Source organism: Zeus faber (assembly GCF_960531495.2).
Source record: "Zeus faber genome assembly, chromosome: 1".
Classification (NCBI taxonomy): Eukaryota; Metazoa; Chordata; class Actinopteri; order Zeiformes; family Zeidae; genus Zeus; species Zeus faber.
In genome coordinates, this window is record NC_137193.1 from 35,273,681 (window position 1) to 35,289,248 (window position 15,568).

The window sequence follows — 15,568 nt, forward strand, 5'->3', positions numbered from 1 at the left end:
GCATGCGCTACACTCAACCCGGAAGTAGTATAGGGGCAGCGTCCTGTCCCGAGTTTCGATGGGGGGGCGGGGGTTAGTTTACTTTCTTTCATCCAGGTCACTCTCAGCTTCTGGAGCCTCTATCGTTTAGTTTAGTTCAGCCTCATCATGTCGGAGGTTCCTCCAGCTCGCTGCAGATTCTTCCTCCAGAAGAAAAGCCGCTGCTGTAAGATGATCGTTGGGAAAGGAAGGACGTTCTGCGGGGAGCACGCCTTCCAGGTGAGAGGGCTGAACGAGTGGGATACTCGCTACACAAATACTAAGCTCTAAACGACGAATACTGTCACTTCATTAAATACGGATATACTTTCAAATTGGTTTGGCTTCGGTATGGTTGATTGACACGTTCAGAAAATAACAAACCGTTATCTGACAATCTAACTGATGGATGCTATTGACAAATCTTAGCCACACGCGTTCTCTGTAATTCAGGTGATTTGATTTGCTTACCCCGGGACTGTGCGGTGTAATCCTCAAAAAAACGTTTGTTCTGATACATGTCTCTGTGGTGTCCTAAAGGGACACCGTGTCTCTGTGTTGTCTTCTACTGTCAATTTAAAGTCCTGTCCTGTGGATTGGTGTGTTCTGTGTAGGAGGAGGGAAACTCCAGGAGGAGAATTCCTTGTCCCTTGGATCCAAAACAGTGAGTTGATTCCCATTTGAATATTTACTTTTCTTACTTCCCGATTTTCTTGGAAGGCTTTATTTCGTCAGATTCTATGGAGATATTTTTTCAAAGAACTGAGAACAATTCACGGAGAGAACAGAATCACAGTTCACACAACACAATCACAAGTTCAGCTGAGTTGACATCTAAACCGTATTGTGCCGAGACATGACACCTTCCTTCAACATTTAAAGATAGATTATTTTCAATTTAATCTTTTCTGGTTTCAAAAGGATAATAAATATTTTAAAATACGACCGGTTCGTACCCCACGGATGTGCTTTAATTCACATTCTGTGATGTCCAACCCAATGTTTCCAATGGCCCCAACTTTAGAATTCCACTGTATGGAGCTTTACTCTGGTGTGGTGGAGTCTATTTAGTCTAATACAACAATGAGTATTCAGTGATGTGGTCGTCTTTTTCTGTTGTAATCAAACCCTTTTCTTCTTTGACTTCCTCTTGACAGCACTGTGTTTGAAGAAAAGCTATCTAAACATCTAAAACACTGCAACTCCAGGGAGAAACCAAAACCCGTGAGTGATTAACGGCCAACCTTTCACATCTACCTGAATATTTATTTTCCTTTTTACAGAGTTTCATAGTTTATCTTGGCTTTTCAGATTTACTATGAAAAAGATGTTAACGCTGGATCAGAAGATGAAGACCAGCTAAAAGATCAGGTAATAAAGGATGCGATAGTCCTCCCGGACGGACTCTTCAACATATCTACAATGTTTAGCATTGGAATAGATGAGTTAATTCTTATAACATCAGTATAAGCAATTTGTTCGACTCAAATTCCACAAACCCTGCTTCTTTCAGCAAGGTTTTACTATAAGTCCATCTTGAATTACTCTTTTAACATTACAGTATAACCCCAAAATATATAAACAAAAAACATTTAATAATAAAAATGTTTGTATCGCCAAACAATAATGTCAAGAAGGCTGAACCCTATAGAGAGTGGGGACGGAAGGGGTACATAAACAGGAATATTTAATTATCTGGAAAATAATCTTTCATCATGTCATCTTTTTGTTTCCTCAAATTGATGAAGATGGCGTTGGGCGATCGCAGCAAGGCAGAGTTGGATTTACAATTAGAAAAGCTGACTGCAGCTGTTAAAGGTAAGATTGTTTATCATATTTGTATGTGTTTAATCAAATGAACAACGGATGTAAGCCACAAGCAGTACTGTTGATACTACTTAGTAATGACTAATGACTGGAATAAAAACAGGAGCATAGAGAGATTTTTCTTCTTGTACCCAACAGCAGGGCCTTCAGTAGGAACAAGTCACAGAGATAGGGCTCTAAAGCTCTTCTATCGTTCTATATGCTAGGAGCTGAACTTACAGTACATAATGGGTTAGGGTCAGTATGTTGTGTCCAGTTTAGATGCGTTTGGACAATCTGTCGGAAACTGACGTACAATCTGAATCGGTTGAAATTTTTTTTTCCTGGCTCTCAGAGACCAGTGCTTCGGTTTCCACCTCCTCGCCGCACTCGAAGCACTTAACACTTCCCGAACTGACATACACCATGTAGTGGCCCTCTCCATCCCTAACTCTGAAAGACACATCTCGGGTCTGAGTGGCATTTTTAAGAAGAAAAAGAAGAAAAAAAGACCTGTCTCCGTAGAGACTGGACGTATTTCAGTTTCTCGTCTTTGTAGCGAAGCCCAACGGTTCAGGTCGGACTCGCTTTTTTTCCGGGGGGGGGGGGGGGGACATTTTTCCTCCCAAAAAAACAAATAATTTTGGAAATATTTATACAAAAGAACTATTTGTCCTTTGCCAGTATTCAAATTCGGCTCCAGTCCTATTTGAAGTGCCTTGCTGATAAAGGCAAATCACCTTTGATTTTTCTAGCAGGCATTCTTAAAGACTAATTAATGTCAAGATAAAGCAAAAGTTGAGTTTCTGAATGTATGTTTGATTGAATTCATATAGTCGAAACAAGACTTGCATAACAGCATCATCTGGTGGGGCCCGGCAGCTAATGTAGAGACGCCACCGCACTTGAGTAATTCTCAGGAAGAGCTTATAGTTTCACTGTGGGGTTTTTTCTGGTTTGGTTAGGAGTTTGGAGGAGGAGAGCTTTGTCTGAAGTAAGTAACTATACAACACACTCGCAGAACAAAGAAACTTTAAAACAAACAAATGTAAATGAAATGGACATTAAACATACAGTAGATAAAACTTAACAATAAAGCAAACTTGACTTAATGTTGTCAAGCAACTCTAATTAAACAGTGTTTGGTTCTTTTGGTTCTGGTAGGACTGGACCTTCAATTTGAGGAGAGTTTTCTGTCCCACCCTGCTCTTAGTGAGGAACTGAACAATCCAAACAACGGTGACTCTGCATTCAAACACTTGAAGCAACAGGTAAATGTTATTGTAAGGCATTTAGACCCTATAACCCATTTCACATTTTGTTATACTCCAGCCTTACTGTAAAATTGATACAATTATTTTATTTTCCTCATCAATCTACACATGACGAAGTGAAAGCAGGGTTTACGATTTTTTTTTTTCTTCAAATGTATAATATAGTATATAATAAGAAACTGATATATCACATTAAATATTTAGGCCCTTTATCAGTTCTTTGTTTAACAGTCAAACAGCAGCATGGTTTTTTTCTTATATTTCGGTAATCAGCTGACAATGTCGCTCTCCTGCATCCTATTGCTCAGACTGATGGGCCATCAGCCTCTATCAGCAGATGGAGGGGCCTGGAGGGGGCGGGGCTCCCAGCAGAGTGGAAGGAGGAGGGGCCTGGAGGGGGCAGGGCCTGAAAGAGTGACTGAAAGTGTCCCAGTTTCCGATGTGCAGGTATTCGTTTAGGCAGGAGACTCTACACCCTCTGAGGGTGTGGCATTTGCAGGCTCAAGGCCGCGACAGTGTTCAGCGTTAACCACGGTGGTGTCTTCCCTCTGCAGTGTCTACCACGGTGGAGAGCTATTGACATTGGGCCCAACAGCCGCAGGCTGCCCCAGCAGGATGTTAAAACGTTTTTGTTATTGATTTGTCCACACTGTCTAACCACTAGGTGGCAGCAGTTGTTCGACTCGACCTCCCACCATGCAAAGCAGTTGTCCCCATGTTAAAGACCTTCCAGTCTGTGTGTGTAGACTAGCGAATGATTCGTTCATAGTGAGCAAATCTTTTAAATGACTCCGTGCTTTTGCTCATCATGCATAAAACCAGCTTAATCAAATCCAGCTACTCTTTCCACTGAGTCGCTCGTCAAGACTCAAAAAAGAGTCAAACTAATGAAACTCTTTAGAGAAGAGGCTCCGCCGTGACGACGATTGAATCTCAGTCTGCAGAAGTTGTCATTTGCAGGTGGTGTTTTATTTTTTATTTTTCCAAAAATCCCCTTCATCCTTTGTCCCGGGGAGGATTCATTATTTAAAAGAGAGCAATATTAAAAATAGGGTTGGTCCAGGGGGTTGATAAAGAATTAATATACAGTCAGAGTGGGCTCAACCAATGGTGAGCAAGAACGTAGACCGGTCACCAGATTCCCTGCACTCTCTGTCTCTGAGCCAATCACGGTGCACAGAGATTGACATGGAAGAAGAAACAAACACTGTCCTTTGCAAGTTTTAACAAGTTTAACAGGTTAATAGTTGATGGAAAAATGGCTGTGTTTTGTCGCTAAACATCAACTCATGTTCAGGATACCTCAAATTGCACGATGGCACCATTCATGGATTATTACAACATTTGGCCGTCTGCCAATTCTAAAATTATGATATAAACCCACAGGCTGACAACCACTGGGCTGTAGGCTATTGATACAACTGTAAATTCCACTGCACTGCCGCAGTCTGTGGTGGGGAAAGAGCGCTGCATTATACTCTGTTTAATCAAAGCAATGACGTCTTGGCCACAGCTCAGTCATTGGAATGAGTACGCTGCTGGCAATTGGTAGTGCTGCGCACTGCTGCTGACTGCAGACGTCTTTTACTATTGTTGCATATCTTATTTGTACACACACACACACACACACACACACACACAAAATGGCTCATATGCAGTGTTGGCTTTTCTCCAAACATGGTGGTTTTGATTGTGACCAAATAATTCTGTTTTGGACTCGTCTGTCCAGAGAATGGACTTTCAGAAGGCTTCTGGTTTGTCCAAGTGCTCTCTGGCAAAGATGAAACGGGCATCTTTGTTCTTTTTTGAGAGCAGAGGCTTCCTTCTAGCAACCCTCCCATGAATGTCATGGCTATTCAATTTTCGTATGATTGTAGACGCATGCACATTTGTCCCAGATGCTACCAGAGAGGTCTGCAACTCTCTAGAGGTGACGTGTGGGTAGGCCTTTACCTGATTTATTAATTTTCTGGTGCTTCTGGGTGATAGTCTTGATGGGCGTCCACTTCTAGGCAGAGTTGCTGTCATGTTGAAGGCCCTTCATTTGTAAATGATTTGTCTTACAGTGGATGGATGGACCTGGAATCTTTTGGAGATGGTCTTATAGCCCTCCCCAGACTGATGGGCTGTCACTACCCTCTTCTTCATGTCCTCGGATATTTCCTTTGCTCTCGGCATTGTTGATTTGCATGGGACCACAGTGGTTTGGTTGGTTTCGTGTGTGTGTGTGTGTGTGTGTGTGTGTGTGTGTGTGTGTGTGTGTGTGTGTGTGTGTGTGTGTGTGTGTGTGTGTGTGTGTGTGTGTGTGTGTGTGTGTGTGTGTGTGTGTGTGTGTACTGTATATGTATGTAGATATAGATAAAGGAGTGCCTCGATTCTGACGGATGTACTGTAATTCCCTGTGGGAGTCTCTGCCCACAAGTAAGGGTTAGGGAGGAAGACGAGAGTCTTTCTGGCCGTAGTGCGCCAACATGGCGAGAGTTTTTTTATTGTTACCTTGAACAATAAGGTACGCTGGCCACAAGTATCAATCACAAGTGATAATGATGAATATAATAATAATGATGATGATGATAATAATGATTATCTCAGGCGCAGGAGGAATGGTGTTCTGCTGCTGGGCTGCTGACCAGCCCATGCGCCGACCCCCTCTGCAAGACAGACAAACATTGAGAAATCAGCTTGGCGACCGCGGGAAAGGGAACCATGCTGCCGTCCGCAGCCGGTGCTTGACCAAGCCCCTTTGACGGGCACATTCCCATACTATAATGTCCAACCCTAATGTTCCGCAATATTTCTCGTCATGAGTTATCAATCTTTGTATTTTTTTAAAATAATTTTCATGTCATTTAAAAACGAAAAAGTTAACTTTGTAATTGCTGCTTCGCCCTGCGCTTCATTAGAATTTTGGAGAGCATCACGTTAGCTATGATGGTGTCCACGGAAATACAGCTGGTGTCGCTCCGTTCTGTGTTTTGACTTGCAACCATAAATCGGCCTAAATCTGCCCTACCTTGACTGGGCTAGAGCCCACACCCTTTTAAGTGGTACTACCAGGCTCTCTACTCACCTGGGTCCCGGCCTGCTCTAGAGACTCAAACATTTATCTTATGTTCCTAGAAAGAGTGATGGCGCCTTCCCCAGCAGGTTGGGAAGAAGGAGGGCCGGTGATCTGCAAAGGGGAGTCCCCGATCCCTGCAGAACTTAGCCGGCTACTGGTTAAGCGAGACTAATCTACTGAACCTTTCATCACACCCTCTCGTAGGCAAGGGACCAGAGACAACTACTTGATGCCGACTCATCTTTCTGGAGAGATGAAAAGTTCTAGCTATGTTACTCTCTGTAGTCTCTGTCTCATCCTCACATCATTATAGTCGACATGAGTAACTATCACAATAGCTGGTGTCAGCCTTGTGGGCCTGTTTCTAATGGCTGTTCATGTTGCTTGACAGCATTCTCGGATTCGTTTCAATTTCGGGTGCTCTGGCCCCAGGTAAAAACACTACTGTGCCTGGTCTTCTAAGCCTGACATGGTGGGTGATGAAGTCACCTATGACTAAGGTCCAGGAGCCATGAGGACTAGATGGAGTAGGACTAGCTAAAGGGGCAAATCTGTTAGACTTCAACAGGCTCTCTGTGGCTAGCAGGCCGCTTAGTGCTAATACTAGCCAGGCTTGTGGGCCGGCTACGGCCCACGTTATCAGGAGTGCCCTTCACCTTTAAATCAATGACTCTGCTCTAACTGACGGACGCATCCCTCTAGCAGAGACAACCTCTCAAGGAGCAGAGTGCAAATTCACCGCTGTGGTGTAGCAGCATGCAGCGTGCTATTTGTTTGTAGCTCGTAGCTGCTTAGCTGCTATCCACTGTAGCTTGCAGCCGAGCCGGTGTAGGTTCGTGGAGCCCCACCACACTTGAAACTGAGCGATGGAGAAAAGAAAAAGAGACTAGCAGGTAACAGTTGATGTAAGTGAATATAACATAGTAATTATACAATGTTAGATTTTGTTATGATTACATTATTATGAAATGATCAAATTGATTAGATCGGAGGAGAGTACCATCGGCTCTCGGACTGGCTTTTGGCCGTTTCCTCCAGTAGTTGTGAAATACAAATGTGAAGTTTCCGCTCTGCCAAGTGCACTATTCTAATTCTAGCAACGCAGGCATTTGAAGGACGCCTATTTAAGAAGGAGGCAACTTCTCACTCTGTCAGGTTGGATGGGGAATGTCTCTGCCATGTGCAGGTCTTTCCAGAGATGTTCGGTACAGGCTCTGAATGGCCCACAGTTGAGAGAGGTCAACGGAGAATGGCCAGTCTGGTTCGAGCTTACAGAAAGGCTGCGGTAACTCAGATAACCACTCTGTACAATGGTGGTGAGCAGGAAAACATCTCCGAATGCACAACACATCAAATCCTAAGGCGCATGGGCAACAACCACAGAAGACCACGTCGGGTTCCACTTCTGTCAGCCAGGAACCGAAAGCTGAGGCTGCGGTGGGCACAGGCTCACCAAAACCGGACAGTTGAAGACTGGAAAAACGTAGCCATAAAAGTAGACATAAAACTTATTATCAAACTTTGTGCTCAGAAATATTTCAATCACTGTTGTTTTCAATATTCTTCCTCTCGATGATAACATTGATGCATCTGGGACGCCTCATCGTGTAGCTAGTGTAGCAGGTAAAAAACACACTCCGCCCTGCACCCGTACACTGCGTAAACATGCCTGGTGAGGTTCCAGCTTAAGGCTGTAGGGTAACAAAATGTGGAAAAAGTGACAGGGTTTGAATACTTTCTGAATGCACTTGTCATTTATTTGTATTTCTTCAATCAATATTAACCTCATTTTAATATGTTCAACAGGCTTCCATATTGGGGAACTTGGAGGTTTTGCACCTGCTTGGATCCAACAAGTGTTTTCTGGAATTTGGAGCAGGAAGAGGCAAGCTGTCCCACTGGATTCATGAAGCGATGAAAGAATATGAGAATTACCATTTCCTCCTTGTGGAGAGATCCAGCACGCGTTTTAAGGTATATCTACTTTAAACAGGTTCAGTTCTCACATCTGGTTGATACTTGCGTTGGGTAGATAGAGTACATTAAGCCTAATTTCTTAGGTTTTCTGAACAGTGTGGTCTACTAAATGTGTAACTGCCCCCAGACATGACGTTAAACACCACCAGCGACCCAGACATCCGTTTCCCAGCAGCTTTCTCCATCTTTTACTGGGGGAATCTGAGGCATTCCCAAGCCGCTAAGAGATAAAATCCCTCCAGCAGCCTCTAGGTCAGCCCATTGGTCTCTTCCCAGCTAACCCGGTATACTTTCAAGGGAAGACCACCAGGGGGCGTCCCTGGTGATCAACTACCAAATCAGCTACTTCAACTAGCAGTGGTTCTACTCTGAGCTCCTCTCAGATTGACAAGCTCCTCCCCTATCTCTCAGGCTCCTCGCCCTATCTGACCTTATTATTTTGGTCACTCCCTAAAGCGCCATGTGGGGGTTGGAACGAAACCGCTAAATTGAAGCTTTGCCTTCTGACTCGGCTCTCGCTTCACCACGACAGTCCAGTGCCACGGCCATGTCCATTTGTCCATTGGTGTCCATCTGGAGACCATGTCCTCATCCTGCTTCAGTATGAGACTACAGCACTCCCAGAGGTGGGAGTTGGAATCTCTCCAGGCAGGGTCCTCCAATAGTCGGTCCCATGGGAGCCTTCACCTCCTGTTTGGGCTTCCCAGGTCTGGTAGCCTGCCCCTCCATTTGTTCCAACTCACCCCTGGGTGGCATGAGACAGCTCTGCTGGCGCTGTCTTAGTCTAGTCTATGACTAGCACCGAAGTCCTATCATAAACCACCGCTTCGGGCTGTTACTGCCAATCATGCCCCCCCAGGTTTGTGGAACATTTCATATAGTGATTTGAGTGACTTTTAATAGTTACAGTTTAAACATTTTCTTGTTACCACAAATAAACGGGGATTATATTACCAAGAATACCAAATCTGAGAACACAACTGTAGTTGTAGGGGTGATTTCAATTGTTACTGAAATCTCAAAACACTCACTGGGTTAGAGGGCACAAATTAATTATGTTGAGAATGCAGGATTCTAGAATAGGAGGAAGAAGTTACCTTTAATATGTTCCCATGGGATGAATAACTAATTGAGCGGTTAAGTCAGAGTTCATTAAGGTATTCTTCAGGTAAGGCAGAAACCGTCACATTGCCTGTAATCAGATGCCAGTGACATCTGTGGCAATCATTAAGAAAAAATGTTGTTGTTGTTTTTAACCTTTAGACAGGTCATTTCATTGAGACAGGGGGTCTCATTCTCAAGAAAGACCTGGTCAAATGACCAGAGACCAGTTAAAACGGAAACAGGAAAACTGGTATTAATGATTATTATTATTATTATTATTATTATTATTATTATTATTATTAATAATCAATCATTATTATCACATTATTTATATATATAATTTATTTTATTTATTTTTTAGCGCTGTGTGAAACGGTCTTTGTCTGTAAAACCCAAATTTGGGAAGATAAGATGACATAATGCTCAGGGAGACTTCAGAAAGACTAAACATGTTTTGTCTTTGAGCTGCTCGTCTATGGAGCTTGTATTTACCATACAACAAAACTGACTGACTACTGACTGATGCAATTTGTTTATGAAGGATTTGTATTACAAAACGGAAATATACAATTATACAAATATACAAGTGTCAATTTTGACTGCTTTGAGTCCAAGTAGTTAAATTTCCTCTGGAGCCTAATATTTAACATTGAAAATCTATTTTAAAGGTATTGGATTTCATTGGAGGAAACATTTCACTTCTCTTTCCAGGTTGATGGCAAACACCAACAAGTTGATGCAAAATTTGAAAGATTGCAAGTGGACATTCAGCATCTGGATTTAAGTGAGTAAAACCATACATAGGCTATGTGGCACGATATACTGTATGGTACAAGGTTGAAATAAAAAAAAAAAATGTCAAAGTTTGAATGTAATCAAATCATGACTGTAGAAGATTCGATCTCTTATATGAAATAAATCGGCTTTAGTCTAAGAACGTCCATGCAAACATCTGCAGGCATGAGCAGCTGGCAAAATGTAGTACTTTCCATTGTTTTCAGGTAAAGTCCCACTGCTCAAAGAGAAGAGGATACCATTGGTTGGAGTGGGGAAACATCTATGTGGAGCAGCAACGGGTAAGAAGTTAATTTGACACTTGGAACGCAGAATTACTCCCAAGATGCAACACAGCAGAAAATGTGTTAAAACGGCCACTATCAGTGAACTAGGTCTAGAGCTCCAACGGGTCCCAAAATTTGGTCCTGCACCCTGATTGGTTAGACCTGATTGTAACCGGTACGAAAAATATAATTGCTCCTAAAATGCAGTTTTTGTAGTTTGTCAATGTGGATTAAATGAAAGCCTTAGAGGCTCCTCCTGCTCTTAGTGCCCTTGGATCCGACTCTTCCTTTTGTTGCAAAAAACGTTGTTACAAACCAGGTTTGTTCTTAAAGCTTTAGAAAAAAAAATTGGACTTGACCGGTTAATTACGTTACATTACGTTACATTACATTTAGCAGACGCTTTTATCCAAAGCGACTTACAATTGTTCAATCACCGACGGACGCAGCCATCAGGAGCAATGAGGGGTTAAGTGTCTTGCTCAAGGACACTGCAGCATGCTAGCAGGAGGAGCCTGGGATCAAACCAGCAACCTTTAGATCACTAGACCACCAGCTCTACCGCCTGAGCTACCATCCCCTACCCTAATTAACAAGCACGTGGCCGAGAGATGTTCCACAGCAGACCTTCGTGGTGCACGTAGCCTCATGTTAACCGTCCAAAGCTGATATACATGGTTTTGTTTGGTGCCAGATCTGGCGCTTCGCTGTTTGTTTGAAAGACCAGAGCGGAGTTCAGAGCCGCCAAGCAAACGCTTGAAGCCCGAAGAGGGAAGTGGAGCCGAGCTGCGAGCAGAGGAACCACACCAGAGTGAGGTGTGTGGCCTGGCGGTGGCGCTGTGCTGCCACCACCGCTGCGAGTGGAGGCACTACGTTGGAAAGAGCTTTTTCCAGCAGCGAGGTTTGGGAGCGGCCGAGTTTGAAACATTCCAGAGGATGTCCAGCTGGGCCACCTGTGGCCTGCGGAGTACCAGCGGAGAACATGAAGATGGAGAGCAGGAAACAGAAGAAAAAGCAGATCCTGAAGGCTTGGATGGGTAAATATTTTCCAGTTTTCTCATTTTAATTTGCATTTTTTCTAGTTGCAATCGGCCTCATTCACAAACAGCCCCCCACAGATCCGTATTCAGAGTCCGGGGAAATAATATTGCAAAACTTTAATTAAATGTAATTGCCATATTAGAATCACAATGAGTAAACATTTGTAAATATTAAATATCATACAGAATATTATACTGTATTAAAATCCAAATATTTACTACCAATAACAATCTGACACCTATTATTTATCTTCCTTGTGTGTCTTGATACGTGTTTTTCTGTATGTTTAAATTTAGAATCCTTACATTCATAAGTTATTTATGCAGTTGGTTAACTTTATACACCAATGTGATATAAAGGAATCCTATTTATCTCCAAGCGGGTCTGTCTAGTTTTCTAACATTATATATTTATGGATATTGATATGCGCCTTCGGGAGAGCACATCTTTAAAGGTTGCTGGATCTGTTTACTGGTAGTGATCATTTGAGTGATGCATGTTTCAGAACAAATATGGCCGATGCGTTGTTTCGTATCCAGAACATTTCCACAACATGTTGGTGAATGAGTGTAGCATACTGGATATATGTGCAGATATTTTCTGGCCAAGAAGCACAGATAACAGCATAAGTTAATGTGGAATACTGTGAGCAACACTTGGCCATATTGGTATAATTAAACCCTCACCCAGATCAGACTCTTAGCTGTTAGCATCAAACTGGGTAACGCAGAATAAATGTTCTTATTAAAAAGAGAAGTAAATGTCGCATCTTGGGTTAATTGTTAGGATTTGCACAAATTGTGTCGGAACTTGTGACGGTTGAAGTTTTGTTTTTTTTCCCCGAGGAGGTTTGACTGCCGGAGGGAACAGCATGACTCCCCAACCCGTACCGTATCTTATGTTGCTTCTGGTTGCTCTGAAATCAAGTCTTTCCTCCAGGGTTCTGTCTGCGGAGGAACGTCAGACTATCGGGCGTCGGTGCAAACAGCTGATCGACGTGGGCCGGGTCCATTACCTGCAGAGCAAAGGCTACAGCGCCAAACTCAAGTACTACACCGGCGAACAGGTCACTCTGGAGAACGTGCTGCTCACTGCAGTGCCTTCGAATGAAAACTGACAAGTACAAAAGACTTTTTATTTACAACATTATAACCAGGGTAAAAAAAAAAAAAAAAGTATTTGAACAGATTTTAAAACCAACATGTTTTCCAGTTACAGCCGCTGAAAGATGTTTCTGTCAATTCAAAACATTTCTGAAATAAAAGATTTAAAGACAGTAACTGATCCTTTTGTAGCATAAGGCGACGACAGCGTGTGGAAAGGAGGCAACGGTAAACCGGGGTCTTTCCTGCACAAAGTTGAACGGCTCTTGTTATCGAAGCGGAAAGTGAAAACCACTCTAACAGTGTTGGTTGAGAGCAGCGTTTCCTCTCTTCCGAGCTTCCTGGATGTACAGGAGCATGAATTCATGGCCAAACATTTCTCTGTCCTCATCGTCTGCTGTTCCCTTTGTTAATTCCACATCAAGCGTCAGCGGATTGTCCCGGAAATTCACAAATCTGCAAGAGACAACAAGTTCATTGATCCTCCTGCAGCTTCATGTAGAATTTAAGATAGAACAGACTTTCTTCTACTTTTATTTCCGGGATCCTACAAGCTATTGGTCTCTTATGATGATTAATATCACATTTTTTGTTTGAAAAGTATTGATTAAAGTTTTATTAGTAGCGGTTTAGGGCTGCTTGGACAAAGACAATATATTGGCTTAAAGAATGGTTGTAGCCTCTGCCTACTGGGTCAGGACAGTCTTTATAGGATTAGCAAACAGCATGAGGCTGATGTTTGAGGGGCCGGCAACGTTTTCCATCGGTGTCGTGACGAACTCACCTCAGTTTGCTCATTCCCTCCATGACAGAAGGGATGTCTCTCAGCTGGTTGCTGCTGAGAACAAGCGTCTCCAGACTCTGCATTTGACTGACGTTGTCCGGAAGTGTCTCCAGCTCGTTCCTCTGCAGCCACAGTGTGTGGAGGTTCTCCATCCTGGGGAATTCAGACGTACTGCTTCACCTTCCAAACACTTCTGTGTTAACAGTGCTAACAGCAGTTAACAGTAATTCAGCGGTGGAGCAGGGCCTAACTAGCTGACCTGTGGATGTCGGTGGGTAACGCGCGCAGGGAGTTTCCTGCGATGTCCAGCCACTGCAGAGCGGGAAGGCCGAGCACGGCGTCCGGGAAGTCGACAAAGTTGTTCATGGAAAGATCCAAGTGGTGCAGCTTCTTTAGGTTGCTGAGCTGCAGAGAAACCAGGGAACCAGGCTTATCTTAGAGAAACCAGCCTGGAGGGGAACTAAACAAGTTGACCAAGATAAGACTTATCTTAAGAGAAACAAGTGGAGCCACTGAAAGGACTAAGATGAATGACTAAGGTAAGTCTTATCTTAGATACTGTAAGTGCAGTAGAGGCTCCAAAGCAACCTGAGGAGGCAGTTGGCTGAGGCGGCGGTTCATGGCCACCTCCAACTTCTCCAGGTTCTCACAACAGGCCAGCTCCTCAGGGATGGAGGTGACTCTGTTGTAGCTGAGGAGCAGCTCCCTCAAGCGACTCAGTCTGCCTGCCGCCAGGAAGCAAACAGCACTGCATTATGGGTAATGGTCAGAATAATGTTGACAAGAACTCAGCTGTAAGGCGATAGATCTTCGTGCAGCTGACCTCTGCTACATAATGATACGGTATACCTGTGGGGCTAGGGTTTGAAGGTAAGGGATTAAAGGAGGTCAGGGTGAAAGAAAGCTGTTGCTCACCGATCTCGGTGGGAATCTTGGAGATGTTGTTGCGAGACAGATCCAGAACGACCAGATGGTGGAACCTGCAGATGAACGGAGGAATGTCCTGCAGGCCACAGCGGTGGATCTGCCATTCCTGCAGCTGAGTCAGCTTCACTAGAGCCGGCGGCAAAGTCTGGCGGGGAATGAAACTTGGGATTCGTTTTTCAGGTTGTGAAAAGCAGGTTAAGGTGTTCAATCCAGCCCATAATAATACTAATCCCGTGAGTTTTCCAACAGCTCTATTCTGCGGAAGTAAGCCGTGTGAGGCCACTGTGTGGTATGATGGTGTGCTCCATTGCTTCTGTAAACTAACTGAGCATCTGGGCAGAAAGATCTCTAAGTAAAGCAACGTAACCTTCCAGTCTTCTTTCTCAAGCCTTAAAATGAGCCGACCTTCCTCATTCACAATCCTGTCGTTTAACTTGGCCAAGACGATGCGGTCTTCCCAAACGCCCGTCAGCCTGGAGAGAGAGGGCCATCACAACGCTGAGTTCCACTTAGGTTAACCTGTTAAGTTAAGGGCTGGGGTTAATTCTTTATGGTTAGGGTTAGAGGCTTCAATTTAAGAGGTTTAACACTGAAAGTGGAATTAAGGCTTATTAACCCTTCAGTGGAGGGTTAGGGTTAAACCTTTAACTTTAGTTTACTTTACGCCCTTTTATAGTCACGGGATCAGGCAGCAGTCTATCAATTACTTGTAACGCTGGGAGTCAGCGGTTATGACACCGACAGGTAGAGATGGGGACAGACAGGAAGATGCGTCCTCTTTATTTCGTATAGGACGTTTCTGACCTGCTGATGGCCCCGCTCTCTTTCTTGTGAAGCTCCTCCCTCTTCTGTTTGATCCGTGTCTCCCAAAGAGCTTTGATGGCGCTGACACTCCCGCTGCAGGTGATTAAACCCGCCATCATCTGGATCAGAGTTCACTACGTTAAGATATTAGGCTTAAATGTGTATCTTTCTTGACTTGTTTTTTGTTTTTTTACTGCTGTAGCGCCTGAATTTCCATCCAGGGATTAAGTTATTCAAGTTAAAAAAGTGGTAAGTGTTAACTAAGCCGCTAATTAATCAGTGCTCTAAAAAGAGAGTTAGATTATTCACTATGATTTGGAAAAATTGGCCCCATAAACCAAACCATAAGCCTCAATGTAAATACATAGTACATCTATGTATTAACATTGAGGCTTATGGTTTACTCAGTTCTGTAATCCTTAGTCAGAACATGTTCATTTAGGAGGAGCAAAGTTTGAAGATGCCAAAATGACTGGGGCGGTCTTTCTTCCTGTGAAATAAAGCAACACTTACCTTCTTTTCACTGTCAGACGCTTAACGTTGCTCTGGTTATGGTTGTTCTGAATGGTGAAACCAGAAGCCAGGTCTAAATTTAGGAGTGGAGGGGG

At 43.5% G+C, this 15,568-nt stretch overlaps 2 protein-coding genes across 5 annotated transcripts; one reads left to right on the forward strand and one right to left on the reverse strand.

Moving 5' to 3' along the window:
* trmt13 (tRNA methyltransferase 13 homolog) lies at positions 1-12,470 on the forward strand. Its single transcript, XM_080011454.1, has 11 exons — positions 1-258; positions 633-682; positions 1,176-1,242; positions 1,330-1,389; positions 1,767-1,836; positions 2,989-3,095; positions 7,966-8,133; positions 9,952-10,024; positions 10,242-10,316; positions 10,996-11,338; positions 12,282-12,470. The coding sequence occupies exons 1-11, from the start codon at positions 148-150 to the stop codon at positions 12,457-12,459; spliced, it is 1,302 nt and encodes a 433-aa protein (XP_079867580.1). The 5' UTR covers positions 1-147; the 3' UTR covers positions 12,460-12,470.
* Positions 12,471-12,709: 239 nt separating this feature from the next.
* lrrc39 (leucine rich repeat containing 39) lies at positions 12,710-15,515 on the reverse strand. Of its 4 annotated transcripts, none has more exons than XM_080011466.1 (8): positions 15,474-15,515; positions 14,961-15,079; positions 14,524-14,629; positions 14,145-14,301; positions 13,818-13,954; positions 13,489-13,634; positions 13,230-13,382; positions 12,710-12,901 (listed from the first exon to the last, which is right to left on the reverse strand). In XM_080011466.1, the coding sequence occupies exons 2-8, from the start codon at positions 15,077-15,079 to the stop codon at positions 12,742-12,744; spliced, it is 978 nt and encodes a 325-aa protein (XP_079867592.1). In that variant the 5' UTR covers positions 15,474-15,515; the 3' UTR covers positions 12,710-12,741. The 4 variants fall into 4 exon arrangements, with proteins under 4 accessions (XP_079867592.1, XP_079867594.1, XP_079867591.1 ...); XM_080011468.1 differs by having other exon boundaries at positions 14,562-14,675; positions 14,961-15,053; positions 15,474-15,514; XM_080011465.1 differs by having other exon boundaries at positions 14,145-14,629.
* Between the last annotated feature and the right edge of the window lie 53 nt (positions 15,516-15,568).

Excerpts from the sequence above, each read along its gene's own strand:
- trmt13 (XM_080011454.1), top strand. The coding sequence starts at position 148 with ATGTCGGAGGTTCCTCCAGCTCGCTGCAGATTCTTCCTCCAGAAGAAA. Across the intron at positions 8,134-9,951 it reads GATCCAGCACGCGTTTTAAG|GTTGATGGCAAACACCAACA; the intron begins GTATATCTACTT and ends TTCTCTTTCCAG. Across the intron at positions 10,317-10,995 it reads TCTATGTGGAGCAGCAACGG|ATCTGGCGCTTCGCTGTTTG; the intron begins GTAAGAAGTTAA and ends GTTTGGTGCCAG.
- lrrc39 (XM_080011465.1), bottom strand. The coding sequence starts at position 15,079 with ATGATGGCGGGTTTAATCACCTGCAGCGGGAGTGTCAGCGCCATCAAA. Across the intron at positions 13,955-14,144 it reads CAAGATTCCCACCGAGATCG|GCAGACTGAGTCGCTTGAGG; the intron begins GTGAGCAACAGC and ends TCCTGGCGGCAG. Across the intron at positions 13,635-13,817 it reads TCAGCCAACTGCCTCCTCAG|CTCAGCAACCTAAAGAAGCT; the intron begins GTTGCTTTGGAG and ends GTTTCTCTGCAG.